This window comes from Scyliorhinus canicula, chromosome 21, assembly GCF_902713615.1.
Source record: "Scyliorhinus canicula chromosome 21, sScyCan1.1, whole genome shotgun sequence".
NCBI classification, from domain to species: domain Eukaryota; kingdom Metazoa; phylum Chordata; class Chondrichthyes; order Carcharhiniformes; family Scyliorhinidae; genus Scyliorhinus; species Scyliorhinus canicula.
The window spans coordinates 6,314,586-6,335,044 of record NC_052166.1 but is presented as its reverse complement, the minus strand read 5'-3'; the positions used below and the strand labels follow the sequence as shown (position 1 = coordinate 6,335,044).

Sequence of the window (20,459 nt, the reverse complement as noted above, 5' to 3'; positions counted from 1 at the left end):
TAATGTATACAACTGCTGTGGTCAGCAGCAGATCTAGTCATAGAGGTTTACAGCATGAAAACAGGCCCTTCGGCCCAACTTGTCCATGCCGTCCATTTTTTACCACCAATTGCCTGCATTTGGCCCATAGCCCTCTATACCCAGTTTTCCCATATAACTGTCAATGCTTTCTCAAAGACAAAATTGTACCCGCCTCTACTACTGCCTCTGGCAGCTCACCACCCTCTGTGGGAAACAATTACCCCTCTGGACCCTTTTGTATCTCTCCCCTCTTACCGCAAAACTATGCCATCTAGTTTTAGACTCCTTACCTTTGGGAAAAGATGTTGACTATCTACCTTATCTATGCCCTCATTATTTTATAGACCTCTATCAGTTCACCCCCAGCCTCCTACGCTCCAGGGAAAAAAGATGTTGCGAAGCTAAGTTAAAGTATACGTGAAAAACATCACGAGTTCAGTTACTCAGTAACCGACATCACCAAAAACACAATAGGTTGTATGTGATTAAGACATAAACACAATCAGTGGGGGATAAACCTAATCAATGGGGGTAACATCCCACTGTGGCATATCACAACCAATCCGTGTAAGGAACTGACACTCTCACAGCCCTGCTTCTGAAAGGAGTTGTGAAAGTTGTAGGCATTGGAGAGAAAGAAATGATACCAGCATATAACGTTGCAGACTGAAGAAAGTTTTGTACGATTGTACCACAATTCCGGCTCATGTCCTGTGAATATAATAGCCCCTTGACATTGAATGACATTACCATTGCTGAATCCTCCTCACTGTCAACGTCCTGGGGGGGTTATCATTGACCAGAAACTGAACTGGACCCAGCCATATACATGTTGTGGCTACCAGAGCAGGTCAGCGGCTGGGAATACTGCAGAGTAACACACCTCCTGACTCCCCCCCCCCCCACCCACCAAGGCCCGTTAACCATCTAAAAGGCACAAATCAGGAGTGTGATGGAATACCCTCCCACTTACCGGGATGAATGTAGATCCATCAACATTGGAGAAGCTTGCCACCAACTAGGATCAAAGAACTCCCCTACCCCCACCCACCCCCAAGGCTTGATTGGCACTCTAACCACCACCTTCAACATTTACTCCTCCACCCGCCATGTGCACTGTCTACAAGATGCACTGCAGCAACTCGTCAAGGCTCCTTAACTTTTTAAAATACATTTAGAGTACCCAATTATTTTTTTCCAATTAAGGGGCAATTTAGCGTGGCCAATCCGCCTAACCTACACATCTTTGAATTTGGGGGTGAGATCCATGCAGACATGGGGAGAATGTGCAGACTCCACATGCTCAGTGACCCAGGGCCAGGATTGAACCCGGCCCTCAGCGCCGTAGGCAGAAGTACTAACCACTGCGCCACCGTGCCTCTCTTTCAAGACTCCTTAACAACGCTGCCCCAACCCACCACTTCTACCGCCTAGAAAGATAATGGTAGCAGATGCCAGGGGGAACACCACCACCTGGAGTTTCCCCTCCGAGCCCCCAGTCACTCACACACTCACCATCCCGACTTGTAAATATATCTGTCGTCCGTTCCTTCACTATCCTGGAACTCTGTGCATGTTAGACCACAGGGGGACTGCAGCGGTTTAAGATGACTCATCCAGCACTTTCTCAAGGGGCAACAAGGGATGGGCAATAAATGCTTGGCCCATCCACATCCCGTAAAATAAAAAATGAGAAAACACTCCTGACTTGTGCCTTGTAGATGATGGGGGTCAGTTACGCTCCGCAGGATTCCCAGCCTCCGATCTGCTCTGGTAGCCACAGTATTTGTATGGCTGGGTCCAGTACAGTTTCTGGTCAATGGTAACCACTGAGAATGTCGAGGGAAGGAGATCGAAGCCTGGGGATGTCGAGGGAAGGAGATCGAAGCCTGGAGATGTCGAGGGAAGGAGATCGAAACGGAGGGGGATTTACCAGAATCCAGGCATGAGGGAACTTCAGTTCATTTGAAGAGACACTGGGAGAAGCTGAGATTGTTATCATCAGAACAGAGAAGGTGAAGGGGAGAGATTTAATCGAGGAGTTCACAATCTTGAGGTGAGGTGGGGGGAATTTAAATCGATGAATGAGGAGAAGTGTTTCCCAGCGGCAGAACGGTCTGGTAGGCGTTGACTGAAAGGATGTGTGACCAGATTTGCCTTCATAATTGAAGGGTAAAGATTTTCAAGGGTTATTGGAGGGGGAAAGAGTAGAGGGGAGGGAGAGAGAGTTGTGGAACAATTGGATAGCCCTTTCAAAGGGGCCAGCAGGATCAATGATGGAATAAATGGCCTCCAACCGCACTTCCAGATTCTCCGCATCCTTTTTTCTTGGTTGGGCCACGATCCACGCCCGCGCGCTCGCCCTCCCTTGCATGAAAGCAGCTCCCAGGCGACTAAAACTTTGAAAATAACTTAACAGATCTCTTTATTGTTGTCGCTGATCAGATAATTATGTACACACAAAAGAGGAACAGATCACTCGTTATCATTTCAACAAACGGAAGAGAAAACCCAGTAAAAGAAAAGAGGGAACATAACAAACACCACTTTGCTGACACGCTTTCTACCAGTCACGTGATTTGAGACCATGCATTTGCTTACGTCACACAAGGCTTTGTAACATGCACGCACTGACATCACTCCACAAGGACCGCCCTCCGACGCAGTCCTGAATACCCAATGAGTGGCCGGGAGCTCTTTCCTCACCTTCTTGGAGAATCCACGTTTCAGGCCTCCCCGCCCACGCGTGCACACTTTGCAAAACCTCACTTCAAATTTTAATAAGCTGTCCAGGAGAGGGGGTTACAACCAGCGTGGTGTGAAGAGAGAGGCGGGGTGGTCATGCAAGACAAACCTGCCGCTCCCACTCACTCACGATGTGTGGGGGGGGGGGGGGGGGGGGGGGGGGAGAAACCCAGGAGGGGGTGGGATGCAGGTGATAGGAAGATGGGAAGGGGACTGTTCCTCATGTTGCTCTACTCAGGGCTGCATTGTGTGTGAGTATGCGGGGTGGGGCACTCCCTAGGAGTTCCGGACCAGAGGAAGGCGGGAGAGGTCAATCCAGAACTGAGGGGACCAGCGATGCGAGGTGTACAAGCTCAAGTATGGGCCCATAGCTGATTCCAGTCTGTAACTCACTCCCGGGTACCGTTATTCTGTATATACACCCCCTGAACCCCTCGATTAAGTTCCTGTCTAATGCAATTCCAGGTATCTTATTCTAGATACAAACCGCCTCAAACCCCTCAATTAGATTATAGTCTGTAACTCACTCCCGGGTGTCTGTTATTCTATCTATATATAAACCTTCCAAACCCCTCGATTAGATTCCAGTCTATAACTCACTCTGGGGTATCTGTTATTCTATATAAAAACCACCCCAAACCCATCAATTAGGTTTCTGTCTGTACTTCACTCCACTCCTGGGTGTCTGTTATTCTATACATAAAACCACCGAACCCCTCGATTAGATTCCAGTCTGTAACTCACTCCCGGGTATCTGTAATTCTATTTATAAACCACCCGAAACCCCTCGATTAGATTCCAATCTGTAATTTATTCCCGGATATCTATTATTCCATATATAAACCTCCCCAAACCCCTCGATTAGATTCCAGTCTATAACTCACTCTGGAGTATCTGTTATTCTATATAAAAACCACCCCAAACCCATCAATTAGGTTTCTGTCTGTACTTCACTCCACTCCTGGGTGTCTGTTATTCTATACATAAAACCACCGAACCCCTCGATTAGATTCCAGTCTGTAACTCACTCCTGGGTATCTGTTATTCTATATATAAACCACCCGAACCCCTCGAATATATTCCAGTCTGTAACTCACTCCAGGGTATCTGTTATTCTATATATAAACCTCCCCGAACCCCTTGATCAGATTTCAGTCTCTAACTGACTACTGGATATCTTATTCTATAAATAAACCCCGAACCCCACGATCAGATTCCAGCCTGAAAATCACTCTCAGATATCTGTTGTTCTACATATAAACCACCCTGAACTGCTTGATTAGATTTCAGTCTGTAACACACTCCTGGATGTCTGTTATTCTACATATAAAACGCCTCTAAACCCCTCGATTAGATTCTAGTCTGTAACTCACTCCCGGGTATCTGTTATTCTATATATAAACCACCCTGAACTCCTGGATTAGATTTCGATCTGTAACTCACTCCCAGGTATCTGTTATTCTATCTCTAAACGACCCCGAACCTCTCGATTAGATTCCGGACTCTAACTCACTCCGTGGTATCTGTTATTCTATATATAAACCCTCGTGAATTCCTCGATTAGATTCTCACTCTCAGGTATCTGTTTTTCGATATATAAATCCCTGACGAATCCCTCGATTAGATTCCAGCCTGTAACAGTTCCGGGTATCTGTTATTCCATATATAAACCCCTGAACCTCTCGATTAGATTCCAACTGTAACTCACTCCTGGATATCTGTTATTCCATATATAAACCACCCCAAACCTCTTGATTAGATTCCAGTCTGTACCTCACTCCCGGGTATCTGTTATTCTACATATAAACCATCCCAATCCCTCGATTAGATTCCAGTCTGTAACTCACTCTCGGGTATCTGTTATTCTATCTCTAAACCACCCCGAACCTCTCGATTAGATTCCGGACTGTAACTCACTCCCTGGTATCTGTTATTCTATATATAAACCCTCGCGAATTCCTCGATTAGATTCTAGTCTGTAACTCACTCTCAGGTATCTGTTTTTCAATATATAAACCCCTTACGAATCCCTCGATTAGATTCCAGCCTATAACTCAGTCCCGCGGTATCTGTTATAATATATATAAAACCTCCCGAACCCCTCAATTAGATTCCAGTCTGTAACTCACTTCCGGGTATCTGTTATTCTTTATATAATCCCTCCCGAACCCCTCAATTAGATTCCAGTTTGTAACTCACTCCCGGGTATCTGTTATTTTATATATAAACCACCCCAAAACCCTCGATTAGATTCCAGTCTGTAACTCAGGTGTAATGCTTCTGCACAGACATTTATACCTTCTATATGTTAGATTGTGCATACAGCAGAGCTGGAAAACATTGGAAATATATTGTCACATTGGTTTACAATATCTCCTGCTGGAATTAAAGAATTTATAATATTTCACAGAATGTTTTAATATCTCAATGGCAGGGAACATGGCTTTGTTTGATTGGAAGCACTCAGAGGTGTTGGGAACAGTGTATTGGGAATTTTACTCTGTATCAAACCCTGTGCTGCACCTGTCCTGGGAGTGTTTGATGGGGACAGTGTTGAGGGAGCTTTACTCTGTATCTAACCCCGTGCTGTACCTGTCCTGGGAGTGATTGATGGGACAGTGTCGAGGGAGCTTTACTCTGAATCTAACCCCGTGCTGTCCCTGTCCTGGGAGTGATTGATGGGGACAGTGTCGAGGGAGCTTTACTCTGTATCTAATCCCGTGCTGTACCTGCCCTGGGAGTGTTTGATGGGGACAGTGTAGAGGGAGCTTTCCTCTGTATCTAACCTTGTGCTGTACTTGCCCTGGGAGTGTTTGGTTGGGACAGTGTAGAGGGAACTTTACTCTGTATCAAACCCCGTTCCGAACCTGCCCTGGGAGTGTTTGATGGGGACAGTGTAGAGGGAGTTTTACTCTCTATCTAACCCTGTGCTGTACCTGTCCTGGGAGTGTTTGATGGGGAACAGTGTAGAGGGAGCTTTACTCTGTATCTAACCCCGTGCTGTACCTGTCCTGGGAGTGTTTGATGGGGACAGTGTAGAGGGAGCTTTACTCTGTATCTAACCCTGTGCTGTACCTGTCCTGGGAGTGTTTGATGGTGACAGTGTAGAGGGAGCTTTACTGTATATCTAACCCCATGCTGTACCTGTCCTGGGAGTGTTTGATGGAAGCCACATGCTGGAAGGCCATTTCAAGACAGTTGTGAGGCAGTCTCACAGTTCCTGTGCCTATGCTATCAGCTTAAAACCGTTGCTGTGATTCCCCACACGGTGCTGGGACACAGGCCTGTGGCTGTGATTTCCCCCACGCTGTTTCTGGATGCAGCTCTGCCTCTGCGATGTCCCCCTCGCGGGCCTGTGTCTGCACTTTACACCACGCTGTGACAGGACGCGGGTCTGCGTCTCCAATTTCCCCCACCCGGTGAATGGGACGCGCGTCTGCGTCTGTGGGTTTCATCATCCCGTGACCTCCAGGTGTAGGCTTGGGAAAACAAACACCTTGATGAACATCTGCAGTCCCTAAACCCAGAGCTCTCCCACTGTGCTCCCGGAGCACTCACAAGTATCCAGAGACAACCCAGAGGAAAGCATCACCTCGTCCTCCTCAAATCCTGTTTCATCCGATCAGAAACGGCAACACCTGAGAGTTGTCTCCATCATGACGTCTTAATTTGGCAAAAGTACTTCAATAAATATATTTGCTGAATTATACAGTCCGCCTATTAATTAATTACAATTAAATATATGTTTTTCTTTTTAAATATACATTCATTCAAGAACGTGGCCCTCGTGATATATCTCTCTTTCCCCTTGACAAACTTCAACCGTGGGCCAGCGAGGCACGTTCTCTTAGGGGAGAGCAACATTCGCCCTCCCCTCAGCCTTTTCAGGCTTCCGTGCAACACAGCAAGAGGTTATACTTTTTTTTGTCCTGTTTTGTTTATTTCTTTATATATCAAAAAAAAGGTGGGGGAGGAAATCCAGAGTTTCCCACGCATGTCTCATGACGGGGAGTGGGGTGGGACTGGGCTGAGAAAGAAACTGAGGGCCTTACTGGACAGTGGGCCAGAGTAGCTCTGCCCCAAAATGAAAAATAAAAATAGTAATACTTGAAGGATACTGGTATGAATTGCCAGATGTATACCTTAGAATGGTACTGGTGCCAGTTGTACAGGGATTTACCGGGATTTGGAAAATTTGAATGAGCTTTTCCTTCTGGGCAGGTAGGCCGTGGTAGGCCCCGGTTAGGCCATGCTAGACCGGGGTAGGCCTGGTAAGCTATGGTAGGCCCAGTTAGGCCATGCTAGACTGCGGCAGGACCAGGTTGGCCAGGACACCCCCTCAGGATTCAGTGTTTGCAACCTCCTTGACAGCTGCTCCCCATTTCTGAAAGGGAGAATCCAACTGGGAGAGGGGTTGACATAGAAATTTCCAAAGGGTGTGCGGAGGTTAAGGAACAGTTTCTCTTTCCGCACCCAACCCCCCCCCCCCCCCCCCACCCCCCAACCCCCATACCACCACCACACCAAAAAAAAACTCTCACCAAGATTCTGCCCTCCCCATCCCCACTCCCCCCCCCCCCCCCCCCCCACCGGTTCCCTTGTTCACACCACCGTACTAATCCGGTTGACGGGTTTGGCTTTGACTCCGGTTGAGACCTGGCTGCTCGGTTGCCCGACGAGGGTCTGCTGAGGGTGCGGGGGCAGGGTTGAGAGGGGCAGGGGGAGCAGCGGCGAGTAAGGGGAGTGCGGGGACTGTGGGGTGAGGGGGGTGAGAGGGGTGAGAGGGGTGAGGGGGGAGTGAGGTGTGAGCGGGGAGAGGGGCGAGTGGGGTGAGAGCTGGGGCGGCAGGCCGTGCTGCTGGAGTAGCGCATGCTGCTGGGCGTGCTGTTGCTGCAGCGCATGCTGCTGCACATGCTGCTGCTGCAGCGCATGCTGCTGCGCATGCTGTTGCTGCAGCGCATGCTGCTGCGCATGCTGTTGCTGCAGCACATGCTGCTGCGCATGCTGTTGCTGCAGCGCCTGCTGCTGCGCATGCTGCTGTAGCGCATGCTGCTGCGCATGCTGCTGCAACGCATGCTGCTGCACATGCTGCTGCAACGCATGCTGCTGCGCGTGCTGCTGCTGCAACGCATGCTGCTGCGCATGCTGCTGCTGCAGTGCATGCTGCTGCGCATGCTGCAGGGTGTGGTGCGCCAGTGGGTGCTGCTTCAGCGTGTGCTGTGCCAGTGGGTGCTGCGGTGCTGTGGCAGCGCCGTGGTGCTGGCCCAGCTGCACCGCCGGGTGATGTGACTGCAGCAAGTGCAGGTGTTGCTTCTGCAGCTGTGCCTGCAGGGCCGCGGAGTGGGTGTGTGGCGGCGGCACGTACTGCGAGAGCGGCTGACTGATGGCATATGTGGGTAGCTGGTGAGGCGCGAGCGGGGATTGCGGCGAGCTGATGGGTGGCCGGATTGTGTGCACCATGGTGGCACGGGGCAGGAGCGGGGGCAGTTTGGGTCTCTGCCTGCACTGTCGCTGGAGGGTGACATTCATGTGCTGTGGGTTGGGCTGCGCGTGGAAGCGATGGTGGTGGTAATAAGGTGGTGGTGGCTGGCAGTATTGGGCATGTAGCGCTTGTATCTTGGATGGCACCTCCGACTGTCCACTCTGGAGCTGGTAGGCCGGCTGGTAGGAGGAGGCTGGGTACTGCTGGGCTCCGCCAGCCTGCGAATAGGCCTGCGAGGCTTGCTTGCCCCGCTTGCTGCCGAACAGGGAGCCGAGGAAGGAGGCAGAGTTGGAGAACTGTCGGTGAGGCCGCATGGTCGAATCCTCCTGGATGGGCACGGGTCTCAGCTGCACCCGGGGGCTGCTAATGATGGATCCCTGTGGGAGCGAGAGACACAGAGAGAGAGAGGGAGTGAAAAGAGAGAGAACATTTCTTGGTTACACAGTCACTTTCACAAGTGCCCTGCAGCCGCTGAGCGACAGGAGATTCGGGCAGTGGGATCAACCCACATTCCAAACCCTGTCCGCGAGGAGAGAATCGATGGTGCCTTGTGCGGAGGAGATGGGTGGCTGTAGACAACTGGCCGAGGGGTGGGCAGGGCAAATTGGGCACGATCACAAATGGGGAAATTCTGCAGATGGTATGAATCTAAAATCAGGACTGAGAGTGCTCCAGATACCCAACAGGTCAGGGGAGCCAACAGAGAGAAAAACAGAATTAACATTTTGCATTGGTGATGATGCAAATCTCCTCCCAATGTTGTCAACCTTGACTCTGTCTCTCTCGCCCCATGGTCCCGTTTAATTTACAATTTCAACTCTGCCTCAGAATGCGTATGAGTGAAAGTGTTAGTGTGTGTGTTACAAATGTAGGGATTTCAGATATATTGAATTTGGTGCAGTGAGGGTTAAAAGCATGAGTTAGTGTGTGTGTGACTGCTGAAGTCATGTTTTAAAAGAATCCTGGTTTGAAAGTTTTTTTGGGAGCCAGAGGTGCAATTAAAGCATCATAAAAGCTTGGGTTAAGGGATTTTTGTTTAGATTAAGGGGGTTCACTGTGGAGCATGGAGTTTGTTAGAAAGATGATGTAACTAATTGGAATACCAGGCATTTCAGCAGAGAAGCAGAGATGGAAATGGAAGTCAAACCATGAAGAATTCAGCTAGAGATCCTGCATTGTTCTGACAGGATTCAGGTCGATCTCTTCAAACAGTCTTAAAGATCATCTCTGGGTCTGCTAACTGTCTTTAAAAGCGGATGTGCCCTGTGATGGTTTTATTGTTTGAGTGGGATAGCAGTTACCGTATTGATTACTATTGTTTAAGGGGTAATTGTAAGCCATTTTCTGCTGTGATGTTAAAGATATTTTATACTGTGTTCATAATAAAGTTTGTTTTAATATTCCATATCCCTATTTCTCAGTGAAGTAATTCTTAGAGCAAGGTATCCTTTCCTCACAGTCTTACAAAATGAAAATAAAATATTGGGGTTAGTATCAGAGCCACAGTTAGGGTCTGGGCTGAGATCGTAATAGTGTGTTTATGTGTAAGTGGGTGCGTAATGTGTGAGTGTGTATATGTGTGAGTCTGTGTGAGAAAGACTGTGTGTGAGAATGTGTTTGTATGTGGGTGTGCATGTTTGTGAGTGTGTGTGTTGGAGTGCGTTAGTGTGTGTGGGGTGTGAGTGTGTGTGTGTGAGTGAGTGAATGCATGTGTGAGTGAGTGTACATGAGTGGGTGTGAGAGTGTGTTGGTGTGAGTGTGTGAGCATGTGTATACATGTGTCAGTAAATGTGTATGCATGTGTGAATGAGTCAGCGAGTGTCTGTGTGTGTGGGTGAGTGTGTATGTATATGCACGTGTATGTGCATGCGCGCGTATTTGTGTGTTTGAGAGAGTGCGAGAGTGAGGGTGCAAGTGAGTGTGCGTAAGTGAGTGTGTGCGAAAGCGAGTGTGAGTGAGTGTGCGTATGTGAGTGGGTGTGAGAGAGAATGCGTGTGCGTGAGTGAGTGTGCGTATGTGAGTATGCATGTGTGAGTGAATGTGGGTGTGAGTGAGTACATGTGTGAGAGAGTATGCGTGTGTGAGTGGGTGTGTGCGTGTGAGTGAGTGGGTATGGGTTTGAGTGCATGTATGAGTTGATGGGTGTGTTTGTGAGTGAGTGGGTGTGAGTGAGTATGCGTATATGAGAGAGTGTGAGTGTGTGTGAGTGAGCGAGTGAGTGAGTGAGCAAGCGAGTGAGTGAGCGAGCGAGTGATTGTTGACAGGCAGATATGTAGAGGAAGAGACCGTGATGGAAGTTTAAACTGCAGGATACTTGGACAGCAGAAACCTCTCCACCCAGACAGGGGTGAGAGTGTGGCCTGCCTCATTTGGCCAGTGAAGCCAGGACCCCGTCAGCACTGAGGAATTTCCTGCACAGAAATGTAGGTATGCTCAAATTTAAATTTTATTTTTATTTCCATAGTGGGAAATATGTTTTAATCTAGTTTTTAAAATGTATATTGTATAAATTGGGGAGTGGGGTCATAGGGGTGCATAAGGTGTTTTAATTATTTTTAAATCGTGGATCATCTCCAGCACACCGTAGAATTATTGTCTGAGATGCTGAAGAGAACGATATTGAAAAAGGAAAGCTAGCTTTAAAAAGAGGGATACAGGGATCTGGGGAGAGGGTGGCTGAATTAGGATTCCTGCTCCGACTTTTCATTCTGTCTCCAGGTAACTGGATTGGGGCAGGAATCCTTCCAGGGAGAAAAGCCAAGCTGCAGAGGCTCCCTCACACACCCGGTCTTGGAGGTGGCCCCCCCTTGAATTTGGGGTGTGAATTGACCCAGGCTGGGGGATTAAAGTGGGGGCAGGGGGGGAATGCTCCCCTCCCTGTGAGTGCAGTTGAACAACAAGAAACGGAAGAGGAAGGGATGGGCAGTGAGTTACAACAGTGGGACATGGGTCAAATGGATGGAGACGTGCAAACATTGGAAGAGTGACACCGACATGCGTGCTCATGCAGTAGGGAGACAAATTCAAAATGGCGGACATCAAAGACGTACCAGGGGATGGAAGGGGTTAACTGGCGGGTGTTTGATTTTTTTGGGAGAGAGGGATAGGGATGGGGGGGGGGAGGGGGGGGGGGGGTTTTGATGGGGTGAAGGGCGTGCCACTTACTTCCATAGTACTGTCGAGCGATCCCACACTGTTTCTGCGTCCCCGCTTGCCTAACCAGACACGCAACACCAAGCATTAGCGGAAAAAGGCAAGAGAAAGCCCCATCACCTCTGCCACTCCCGCAGCCCCATCCCGACCCCTCCAACAATTCCCTCATCCCATCATCCCCGCCCAATCTTCTCCTCCATAACAGGTTATACACAGCTCATTCATACCAGCAATAGCATCCTCATTGAGCAGGAGGGAATGGGAGGGTGAATGTGGCGAGGGGAGGAGGAGGGGAGAAAGAGAGAGGGAGTGTGGAGGTAGAGGGGAGGAGGAAGGGTCAGTGTGGAGAGGGAAAGATATGGGCCGGGATTCTCCCCTACCCGGCGGGGCGGGGGGGTCCCGGCGTAGCGGAGTGGCGCTAACCACTCTGGCGTCGGGCCTCCCCAAAGGTGCAGAATTCTCCACACCTTTAGGGGCTAGGCCCACGCTGGAGTGGTTGGCGCTACGCCGACTGGCGCCAAAACCGGCGCCAACGGCCTTTGACGCCCGCCGCCCGGCGTCGGGGCTGGGCCGAAAGGCCTTCGCCGGTTCGCGCATGCACCGCTGATGTCACTACTGGCGCATGCGCGGTAGGGGGGGGTCTCTTCCGCCTCCGCCATAGTGGAGGCCGTGGCGGCGGCGGAAGAAAAAGAGTGCCCCCACGGCACTGGCCCGCCCGCCGATCGGTGGGCCCCGATCGCGGGCCAGGCCACCGTGGGGGCACCCCCTGGGGTCCGATCGCCCCGAGTCCCCCCCAGGACCCCGATCGCCCCGAGTCCCCCCCAGGACCCCGGGGGCCCGCTGGTACCAGAGGTGCTCCAATTCCCGCCAGCGGGAGAGGACTGTCAGCAGCGGGACTTCGGCCCATTGCGAGCCGGAGAATCGCCGCCGGGGGCCCGCCGATCAGCGCGGGGGGGCACGCCGATCGGTGCGGCGTGATTCCCGCTCCCGCCGATTCCCGGGTGGTGGAGAATTCTGGCCACGGCGGGGGCGGGATTTACGCCGGCCCCTGGCGATTTCCCGACCCTGCGGAGGGTCGGAGAATTCCGCCCATGGATGGAGAGAAGGCAAGGAGAGGGTGAGTGTGGATGGGGAGGGGAAGATGGAAAGAGGGAGGGGGTAAGAGGGGTAGGGTGGAGGAGGCGGAGGGAGGGGGAGATGGATGGAGGGAGGGAGAGGATGTGGCGAAGGAGAGAGAGGGGAAGCGGATAAAGGAGGAGAGGGTGAGTGTGGAATGGGAGGAGGGGGTAGGTGAGTGATGAGACAGGGGAGATGCAGAGAAAGGAGAGGAGGGAGGGAGTGGGGAGTGTAGGGAGAGAGGGAGTGTGAGTGTGGAGAGAAAGGGGAATAGGAGAGGGTGTGAGGTGAGGGGGATAGTGGAGCTAGAGGGAAGGAAGGAGGAAGAGGGTGTGGAGAGAGGAGGAAGGAAAGGAAGGAGGAATGTGGAAGGAGAGGCGAGGGTGAGTGGGCAGAAGGGAGAGGGCTGTAGTAGAGGGGAAAGGAGAGCGGAAGGGAGGGAGAGGGTGAGTGGAGGGGAGGGAGAGGAGAGAGTGTGTGGAGGGAGAGAGGGTGAATGTGGAGGGAGAGGAGGAAGGCGAGAAAGGGGGAGAATGTGGAGGGTGTGAGAGGGGGAGGGAGAGAGAGGGTGAATGTGGAGGGAGAGGAGGAAGGAGAGAAAGGGGGAGAATGTGGAGGGTGTGAGAGAGGGGAAAGGGGAGGAAAGGGTGAGTGTGGAGGGAGAGAGAGGGTGAATGTGGAGAGAGAGGAGGAAAATGAGAAAGGGGAGAATGTGGAGGGTGTGAGAGGGGGGGAAGGGGAGGAGAGACAGAAGAGGGGGGGAGAGTGAATGTGGATGGGGAAAGAAAAGGAAGGAGGGACAGAGGATATGTGGAGGGGAGGAGGAGTAGAATGAGGGCGAGAGTGGAGGGAGTGAGAGGTGGGAGATTCTCGGGTGAGTATGGGTGAAGGAGAAGGGAGGAGGAGAGGGAGGCTCCTTGTGGAGGGAGAGGGGAGGAGGAGAGAGGTGAGTGTTCAGAGAAAGAGAGCGGAAAGGAGAGGAGGGAAAGAGAGGATGAGTGTTCAGTGAGAGCTAGGGGAACGGTGTGGAATGAGAAAGGGTTACTGGAGGGAGAGAGATAGAGGGGGAGAACGAGGAAGGGTGAGCGTGGAGGGAGGGCAATGTTGAAGAAGAGGCTGGACGTGCAGAGAGAGAGAGACAGAGAAAACCAGAAAGTGAAAGGGATGGAGTGAGGAAAGCTGAACTCCAAAAACAGTTCAGCCTGTCACCTCCTTCGACTCTGAGTACTCCAAAGGATTTCCAGGAATCAGGGATGGAGCAGGACCCTGTGGGAAAAAATCTCCCTAACCCTCTCCCTCTGACGTCACGCTGTCTTCCATAATTCTCTCTGTGTGACATCACTCTCTCTCCCGTAACTCTCTCCATCTTAAATCTCTTTCCTGTAACACTCCCTGTGAGATCAGTCTCTTTGTGACCTTCTCCCTCTGATCCACTCTCCCTTTAATTCTCCCTGTGACATCACTCCCTGTAACTCTCTCCCTGTGACAACTCTCTCCCTGTGACATTACTCTCTTCCTGTTACCCTCTAACTGTAACATCACTCTCTCCCTTAACTATATTCCTGTGTCCTCACTCTCTTCCAGTAACCCTCTAACTGTAACATCACTCTCTCCCTTAACTCTTTCCTGTGACATTATTCTCTTCCTCTAACTCTCTCACTGTGACATCACTCTCTTCCTGTAACCCTCTAACTGTAACACTCTCCTCCTGTAACCCTCTAACTGTAACATAACTCTCTCCCTTACCTCTTTCCTGTGACCTCACTCTCTCTCTGTCTGTAACCCATTCCCCGTGACATCACTCTCTCCCTGTAAATCTCTACCTGTGACCTCACTCTCTCCCTGTAAGTCTCTCCATGTGACATCACAATCTCGCCATTAACCCTCTCCATGTGACATCACTCTCTCTCCCTGCAACTCTCTCCCAGTGACATCACTCTCTCTCCCTGTAACTCTCTCCCTCTGACCCACTCTCCCTATAACTCCCTGCGACATCACTCTCTCCCTGTAACTCTCTCCATGTGACGGTATTGAATAAACTGATGGGATTAAGGGCAGATAAGTTTCCGGAACCTGATGGCCTGCATCCTAGAATATTAAGGGTGGTAGCAGCGGAGTTAGTGGATACATTGGTTATGCTATTTTAGAATTTCCTGGATTCTGGAAGTGTCCCGGTGGATTGGAAACACGCTAATGTGACACCCTATTCAAAAATGGAGAGAGGTAAAAGGTTTGAAATAAAGACCGGTTAGCTTGACCTCTGTGGTTGTTGCTGGAATCAATCACTAAGGCGGCGATGACTGAACATTTGGAAAGACAAAGCTCAATCCATCATTGTCAGCATGGTTTTATGAGGGGGCAAGTCATGCTTGACAAATTCGCTTGAATTCTTTGAGGACGTAACCATCAAGATGGATAATGGGGAACCTATGGATGTGGTATATCTAGACTGCCATGAGGCGTTTGATAAGGTGCCGCATAAAAGACTGATCCAGAAGGTGAGATCGCAGGGGATTGGGCGTAGAGTGCTAGATTGGATTGAGGATTGGCTGACTGACTGACAGAAAGCAGAGGACCGGGATAAATGGGTCCTTCTCTGACTGGTGAATTGCAACTAGTGGAGTGCCGCAGGGGCCAGTCCTTGGACCTCAACTGTTTACAATCTATATAAATGCTCTGCAAGCAGGGACAGAGTGTAACATAGCAACATTTACAGATTATACTAAAATAGGTGGGAAAGCAGTCAGTGAAGAGGAGATAAAGATTTTACAGATGGATATAGATGGTCCAGGAGGTTGCCCAAAATTTGTGATGGAGTTTAATGTCGATAAGTGTGAGGTTATCTATCGAAAAAATAGAAAGGCAAATTATTATCAAAATGGACAGCAGATTCAAGATGCGTCTGTGCAGAGGGATCTGGGTGTCTTTGTTCATGAATCACAGAAAGTCAGTATGCAGGTACAGCATGTAATTAAAAAGGTAAGTGGAATGTTAGCATTTATTGCTAAAGGACTGGAGTATAAAAGTAGAGAAGTGTTCTTGCAGGTGTACAGTGTGTTGGCGAGACCACATCTGGAGTATTGTGTCCAGTTTTGGTCTCCTTATTTGAGGAAAGATGTGGTGCCATTGGAGGCAGTTCAGAGGACATTCACCAGGTTAATTCCAGGGATGAAAGGGTTGATGTATGATGAGAGATTGGATTTATACTCGCTCTAGTTTAGAAGGATAAGTGGGAATCTGATTGAGGTATATAAAATACTAAATGGGGTTGATAAAGTAAATGTAGATCAAACATTCTCCGTTATGGGGAAATCTAGAATGAGAGGTCATGGATACAGGTTGAGAGGCAGTAGATTTAGAACTGAGACGAGGAGAAACTACTTCTCGCAGTGGTGAATTTGTGGAACTCCTGGCCCATAGTGTAATGCAATCTGAGTCAGTAAATGGTTTCAAGAAAGAGATAGATATATTTTTGATTTTAAAAACGGGTTATAGGGATATGGGCTACAGGTAGGGAGGTAGATTTGAGACCAGGAAGAGATCAGCCATGATCTGATTGAATGGCGGAGCAGGCCCAAGGCGTTGAATTGCTGATTTCTGCTCCTAATTCCTATGTTCCTCTGTTCACCATCTCCATGTAACTCTCTCCCTGTGACATCACTCTCTCCCTTTAACCCTCTCCCTGTGATATCACTCTCTCCCTTTAACCCTCTCCCTGTGATATCACTCTCTCTCTGTAACTCTCTCCTGTAACATCACTCTCCTAACTATCTCCCTGTGACATTACTCCATGTAACTCTCTCCCTGTGACATCATTGTCTCCCGGTAATTCTCTTTCTGTGACATCATTCTCTCCCAGTAACTCTCTCTCTGTGACATCATTCTCTCCCGGTAACTCTCTCTCTGTGACATCACTCTTTTCATGTAACCCTCCCCCGTGACATTACTCTTTCCGTAACTCTCTCCCTGTGTCATCATTCTCTCCCCGCAATACAGCCTTGTGGAAAACCTTCCACAATCTGCTCTCTGGCCCCACACCACCTCCGTGAGCACCTACCTTACGCTGGAAAGCCCCTCCCATTTCTGCATGTATGCTAACAGGTGTCCACCTCGGGTGCCATGCGAGGGGCCTATGCGTGCATACACTAGAACGAGGCACTGAGGCAGCAGTTACGTTAGCGTTATTCAACCCACTCTCCCAAGCCACACCCTGTGTGAAAACGGGGTGGCAGGAATAGTCACACAACAGTCACTATTTCCCACGGCCATTGTACTCACTCAATAACAGCTCCGTTTCACCATAGCTGCGAGTCTAACGGCTACAATGTGCAGAATCTTGGTTCAGTCTATTGTCCCTGGACAACCTGTATCTAATCCTGGACTGTCCCTGTCCTGGGAGTGTTTGATGGGGACAGTGTAGAGGGAGTTTTCCTCTGTATCTAACCCTGTGCAGTACCTGTCCTGGGAGTGTTTGACGGGGACAGTGTAAAGAGAGCTTTACTCTGTATCTAACCCCGTGCTGAACCTGTCCTGGGAGTGTTTGATGGGGATGGTGTAGAAGGAGCTTTACTCTGTATCTAACCCCGTGTTGAACCTGTCCTGGGAGTGTTTGATGGGGATGGTGTAGAGGGAGCTTTACTCTGTATCTAACCCCGTGCTGAACCTGTCCTGGGAGTGTTTGATGGGGATGGTGTAGAGGGAGCTTTACTCTGTATCTAACCCCGTGCTGTACCTGTCCTGGGAGTGTTTGATGGGGACAGTTTAGAGGGAGCTTTACTCTGTATCTAACCCCGTACTGTAGCTGTCCTGGGAGTGTTTGATGGGGTCAGTGTAGAGGGAGCTTTACTCTGTATCTAACCCCGTGCTGAACCTGTCCTGGGAGTGTTTGATGGGGATGGTGTAGAGGGAGCTTTACTCTGTATCTAACCCCGTGCTGTACCTGTCCTGGGAGTGTTTGATGGGGTCAGTGTAGAGGGAGCTTTCCTCTGTATCTAACCCCGCCCTGTACCTGTCCTGGGAGTGTTTGATCGGGACAGTGTAAAGAGAGCTTTATTGTGAGTCAGTGAGAAAAGATAGAAGAGAAAGAATATCAGCTAGATGCTCAGAAGTGAAGCGGGTGAGTTGCCAAGGGAATGTTAATGGGTTGAACAACGGCAGCAATAATTAGCAGAGCCATGCCAACTGACTGCCTGCTGGTTAGTCACTGCACCGTCACCCAGCCCGCTCCCCCCCATACCCTGCCCCTCAACCGTACCTGCATCAGAGAGGTCACGCAGCGAGCTGCTGAGTGCGCTCCGTTTTAGTCCCTCCCCCATAGCGTATGTGTCGTCCAGGCTTGTCAGCGTGCCGTTGACCGTGTCCTTCTTCAGGCTGGCGCTCTGCAACATGCTGGCACGGATCACGCCTTTCTGTTTCTCCAGCTCCGCTGCAGTCGCCAAGGGAAAACCAACGGTTAGAATGACACCCCGCGTTTCCACCTAAAAACCAAACCCAATATACCTCTAAACCCTCGATTAGATTCCAGTCTGTAACTCACTCCCGGGTATCTGTTATTCTATATATTAACTACCCCGAACCCCTCGATTAGATTCCAGTCTGTAACTTACTCCCGGGTATCTGTTATTCTATATATAAACCATCCTGAACCCCTCGATTAGATTCAGCCTGTAACTCACTCCCGGGTATCAGTTATTCTATATATAAACCACCCCGAACCCCTCGATTAGATTCCAGCCTGTAACTCACTCCCGGGTATCTATTATTCTATATATAAACCACCCTGAACCCCTCGATTAGATTCCAGTCTGTAACTCCCTCCCAGGTATCTGTTATTCTATATGTAAACCAACCTGATCCCCTCAATTAGATTCCAGTCTGTAACTCACTCCCGGGTATTTGTTATGCTGTATATAAACCGCCCTGAACCCCTCAATTAGATTACAGTCTGTAACTCTGTCCCAGGTATCTGTTATTCTATATATAAACCACCTCGAACCCCTCGATTAGATTCCAATCAGTAACTCACTCCCAGGTATCTATTATTCTGTACATAAACCATCCGAACCCCTCAATTGGATTCCTGTCTGTAACTCACTTCCAGATATCTGTTGTTCTGTATATCTATATAAGTTCTTTTCATGATAGAGACATGATTGGAGAGCTGTAGTGTCAATCTGTGCCTCTTGGTGGCAGTGAATGATTATTTATGCCGGTCGGGTAAACATATTTTACGAACTGATCTGGGGGTCCTGCAAGCTGATGGTGACACTTTCAACACCTGTGGAGTTGAGTGGGCTCTGTTCTCGGCAGTCTCCCCAACTCTGAGCTCCTCTTGTTGACCCCATGCCTATATCACCCTTCTCCAGTGAGGCGCAGAGCCATGTTGAATGGATTTGAAGCCAACGCAATAGTTAAAAAGGAGGGTGTTGCTTCAAATGCGATGGGTGACAGGTACGTAGTGCCTCACCCGCGAATGTCGCCTGGAAAAATGGGATGCGCAGTCACCCTGACACCCTGAGTTGCTTTCTCTCAATGGCTGTGATGGTTTGACACTGTGGGTAAACTAAAAGTAAAGTCGCTATTGTCCCAGATGACCACAGGCTGCTTTCTCCCTGGGCGGGGGGAGGGCTGTTTGGTGGTGATTTGGTGGTGGCCACATCGAGGGCATCTTGAAACCCATCGCACAAGGTACACCCAGCTTCTGTCGCGACACGACGGAGTTCCTACAGAAACTCAGCACCCATGGACCAGTTGAACCAGGAACATTCCTCGTCACAATGGATGTCTCGGCACTCTACACCAGCATCCCCCATGAGGACGGCATTGCTGCAACAGCCTCAGTCCTCAACACCGACAACTGCCAATGTCCAGACGCAATTCTTCAACTCATCCGCTTCATTCTAGATCACAACGTCTTCACCTTGGACAACAAATTCTTCATCCAGACGCACGGAACAGCCATGGGGACAAAATTCACACCTCAATATGCCAACATCTTCATGCACAAGTTTGAACAAGACTTCCTCACCGCACAGGACCTTCAACCGACGTTATACACCAGATACATCGATGACATTTTTTCCTTTCAACCCACAGCGAAGAATCACTGAAACGACTACACGATGAGATCAATAAGTTCCATCCCACCATCAGACTCACCCTGGACTATTCTCCAAATTCAGTTGCATTCTTGGACACACTCATCTCCACCAAGGACGGTCACCTCAGCACTTCGCTTTACCGTAAGCCCACAGATAACCTCACGATGCTCCACTTCTCCAGCTTCCACCCTAAACACATTAAAGAAGCCATCCCCTATGGACAAGCCCTCCGTATACACAGGATCTGCTCAGACGAGGAGGAGCGTAACAGACACCTACAGATGCTGAAAGATGCCCTCGCACGAACGGGATATGGCGCTCGACTCATTGATCGACAGTTCCAACGCGCCACAGCAAAAAACTGCACCGACCTCCTCAGAAGACAAACATGGGACACAACTGACAGAGTACCCTTCGTCGTCCAGTACTTTCCTGGGGCGGGGAAACTACGACATCTTCTTCGCAGCCTTCAACACATCATCAATGAAGATGAACATCTTGCCAAGGTCATCCCCACACCCCCACTACTTGCCTTCAAACAACCGCGCAACCTCAAACAAACCATTGTTTGCAGCAAATTACCCAGCCTTCAGAACAGCGACCACGATACCACACAACCCTGCCAGGGCAATCTCTGCAAGACATGCCAGATCATCGACATGGATACGACCATTACACGTGGAAACACCACCCACCAGGTACGCGGCACATACTCGTGCGACTCGACCAATGTAGTCTACCTCATACGCTGCAGGAAAGGATGTCCCGAAGCGTGGTACATTGGCGAGACCATGCAGACACTGCGACAACGAATGAACGGGCAGCGGCGACAATCACCAGGC

General features: G+C 50.0%; 1 protein-coding gene across 1 annotated transcript in view; it reads right to left on the bottom strand.

Moving 5' to 3' along the window:
* Window positions 1-8,463: 8,463 nt before the first annotated feature.
* The window catches only part of LOC119955620 (IQ motif and SEC7 domain-containing protein 1-like), a 51,403-nt gene continuing 39,407 nt past the window's right edge, over window positions 8,464-20,459 (bottom strand). Inside the window, exons 11-12 of the mRNA XM_038782020.1 lie at window positions 17,772-17,942; window positions 8,464-8,625 (exon numbers count right to left, since the gene is read on the bottom strand). Coding sequence (XP_038637948.1) covers window positions 8,612-8,625; window positions 17,772-17,942 — 185 coding nt within the window. The 3' untranslated portion in view covers window positions 8,464-8,611. The remainder of the gene's footprint in view (window positions 8,626-17,771; window positions 17,943-20,459) is intronic.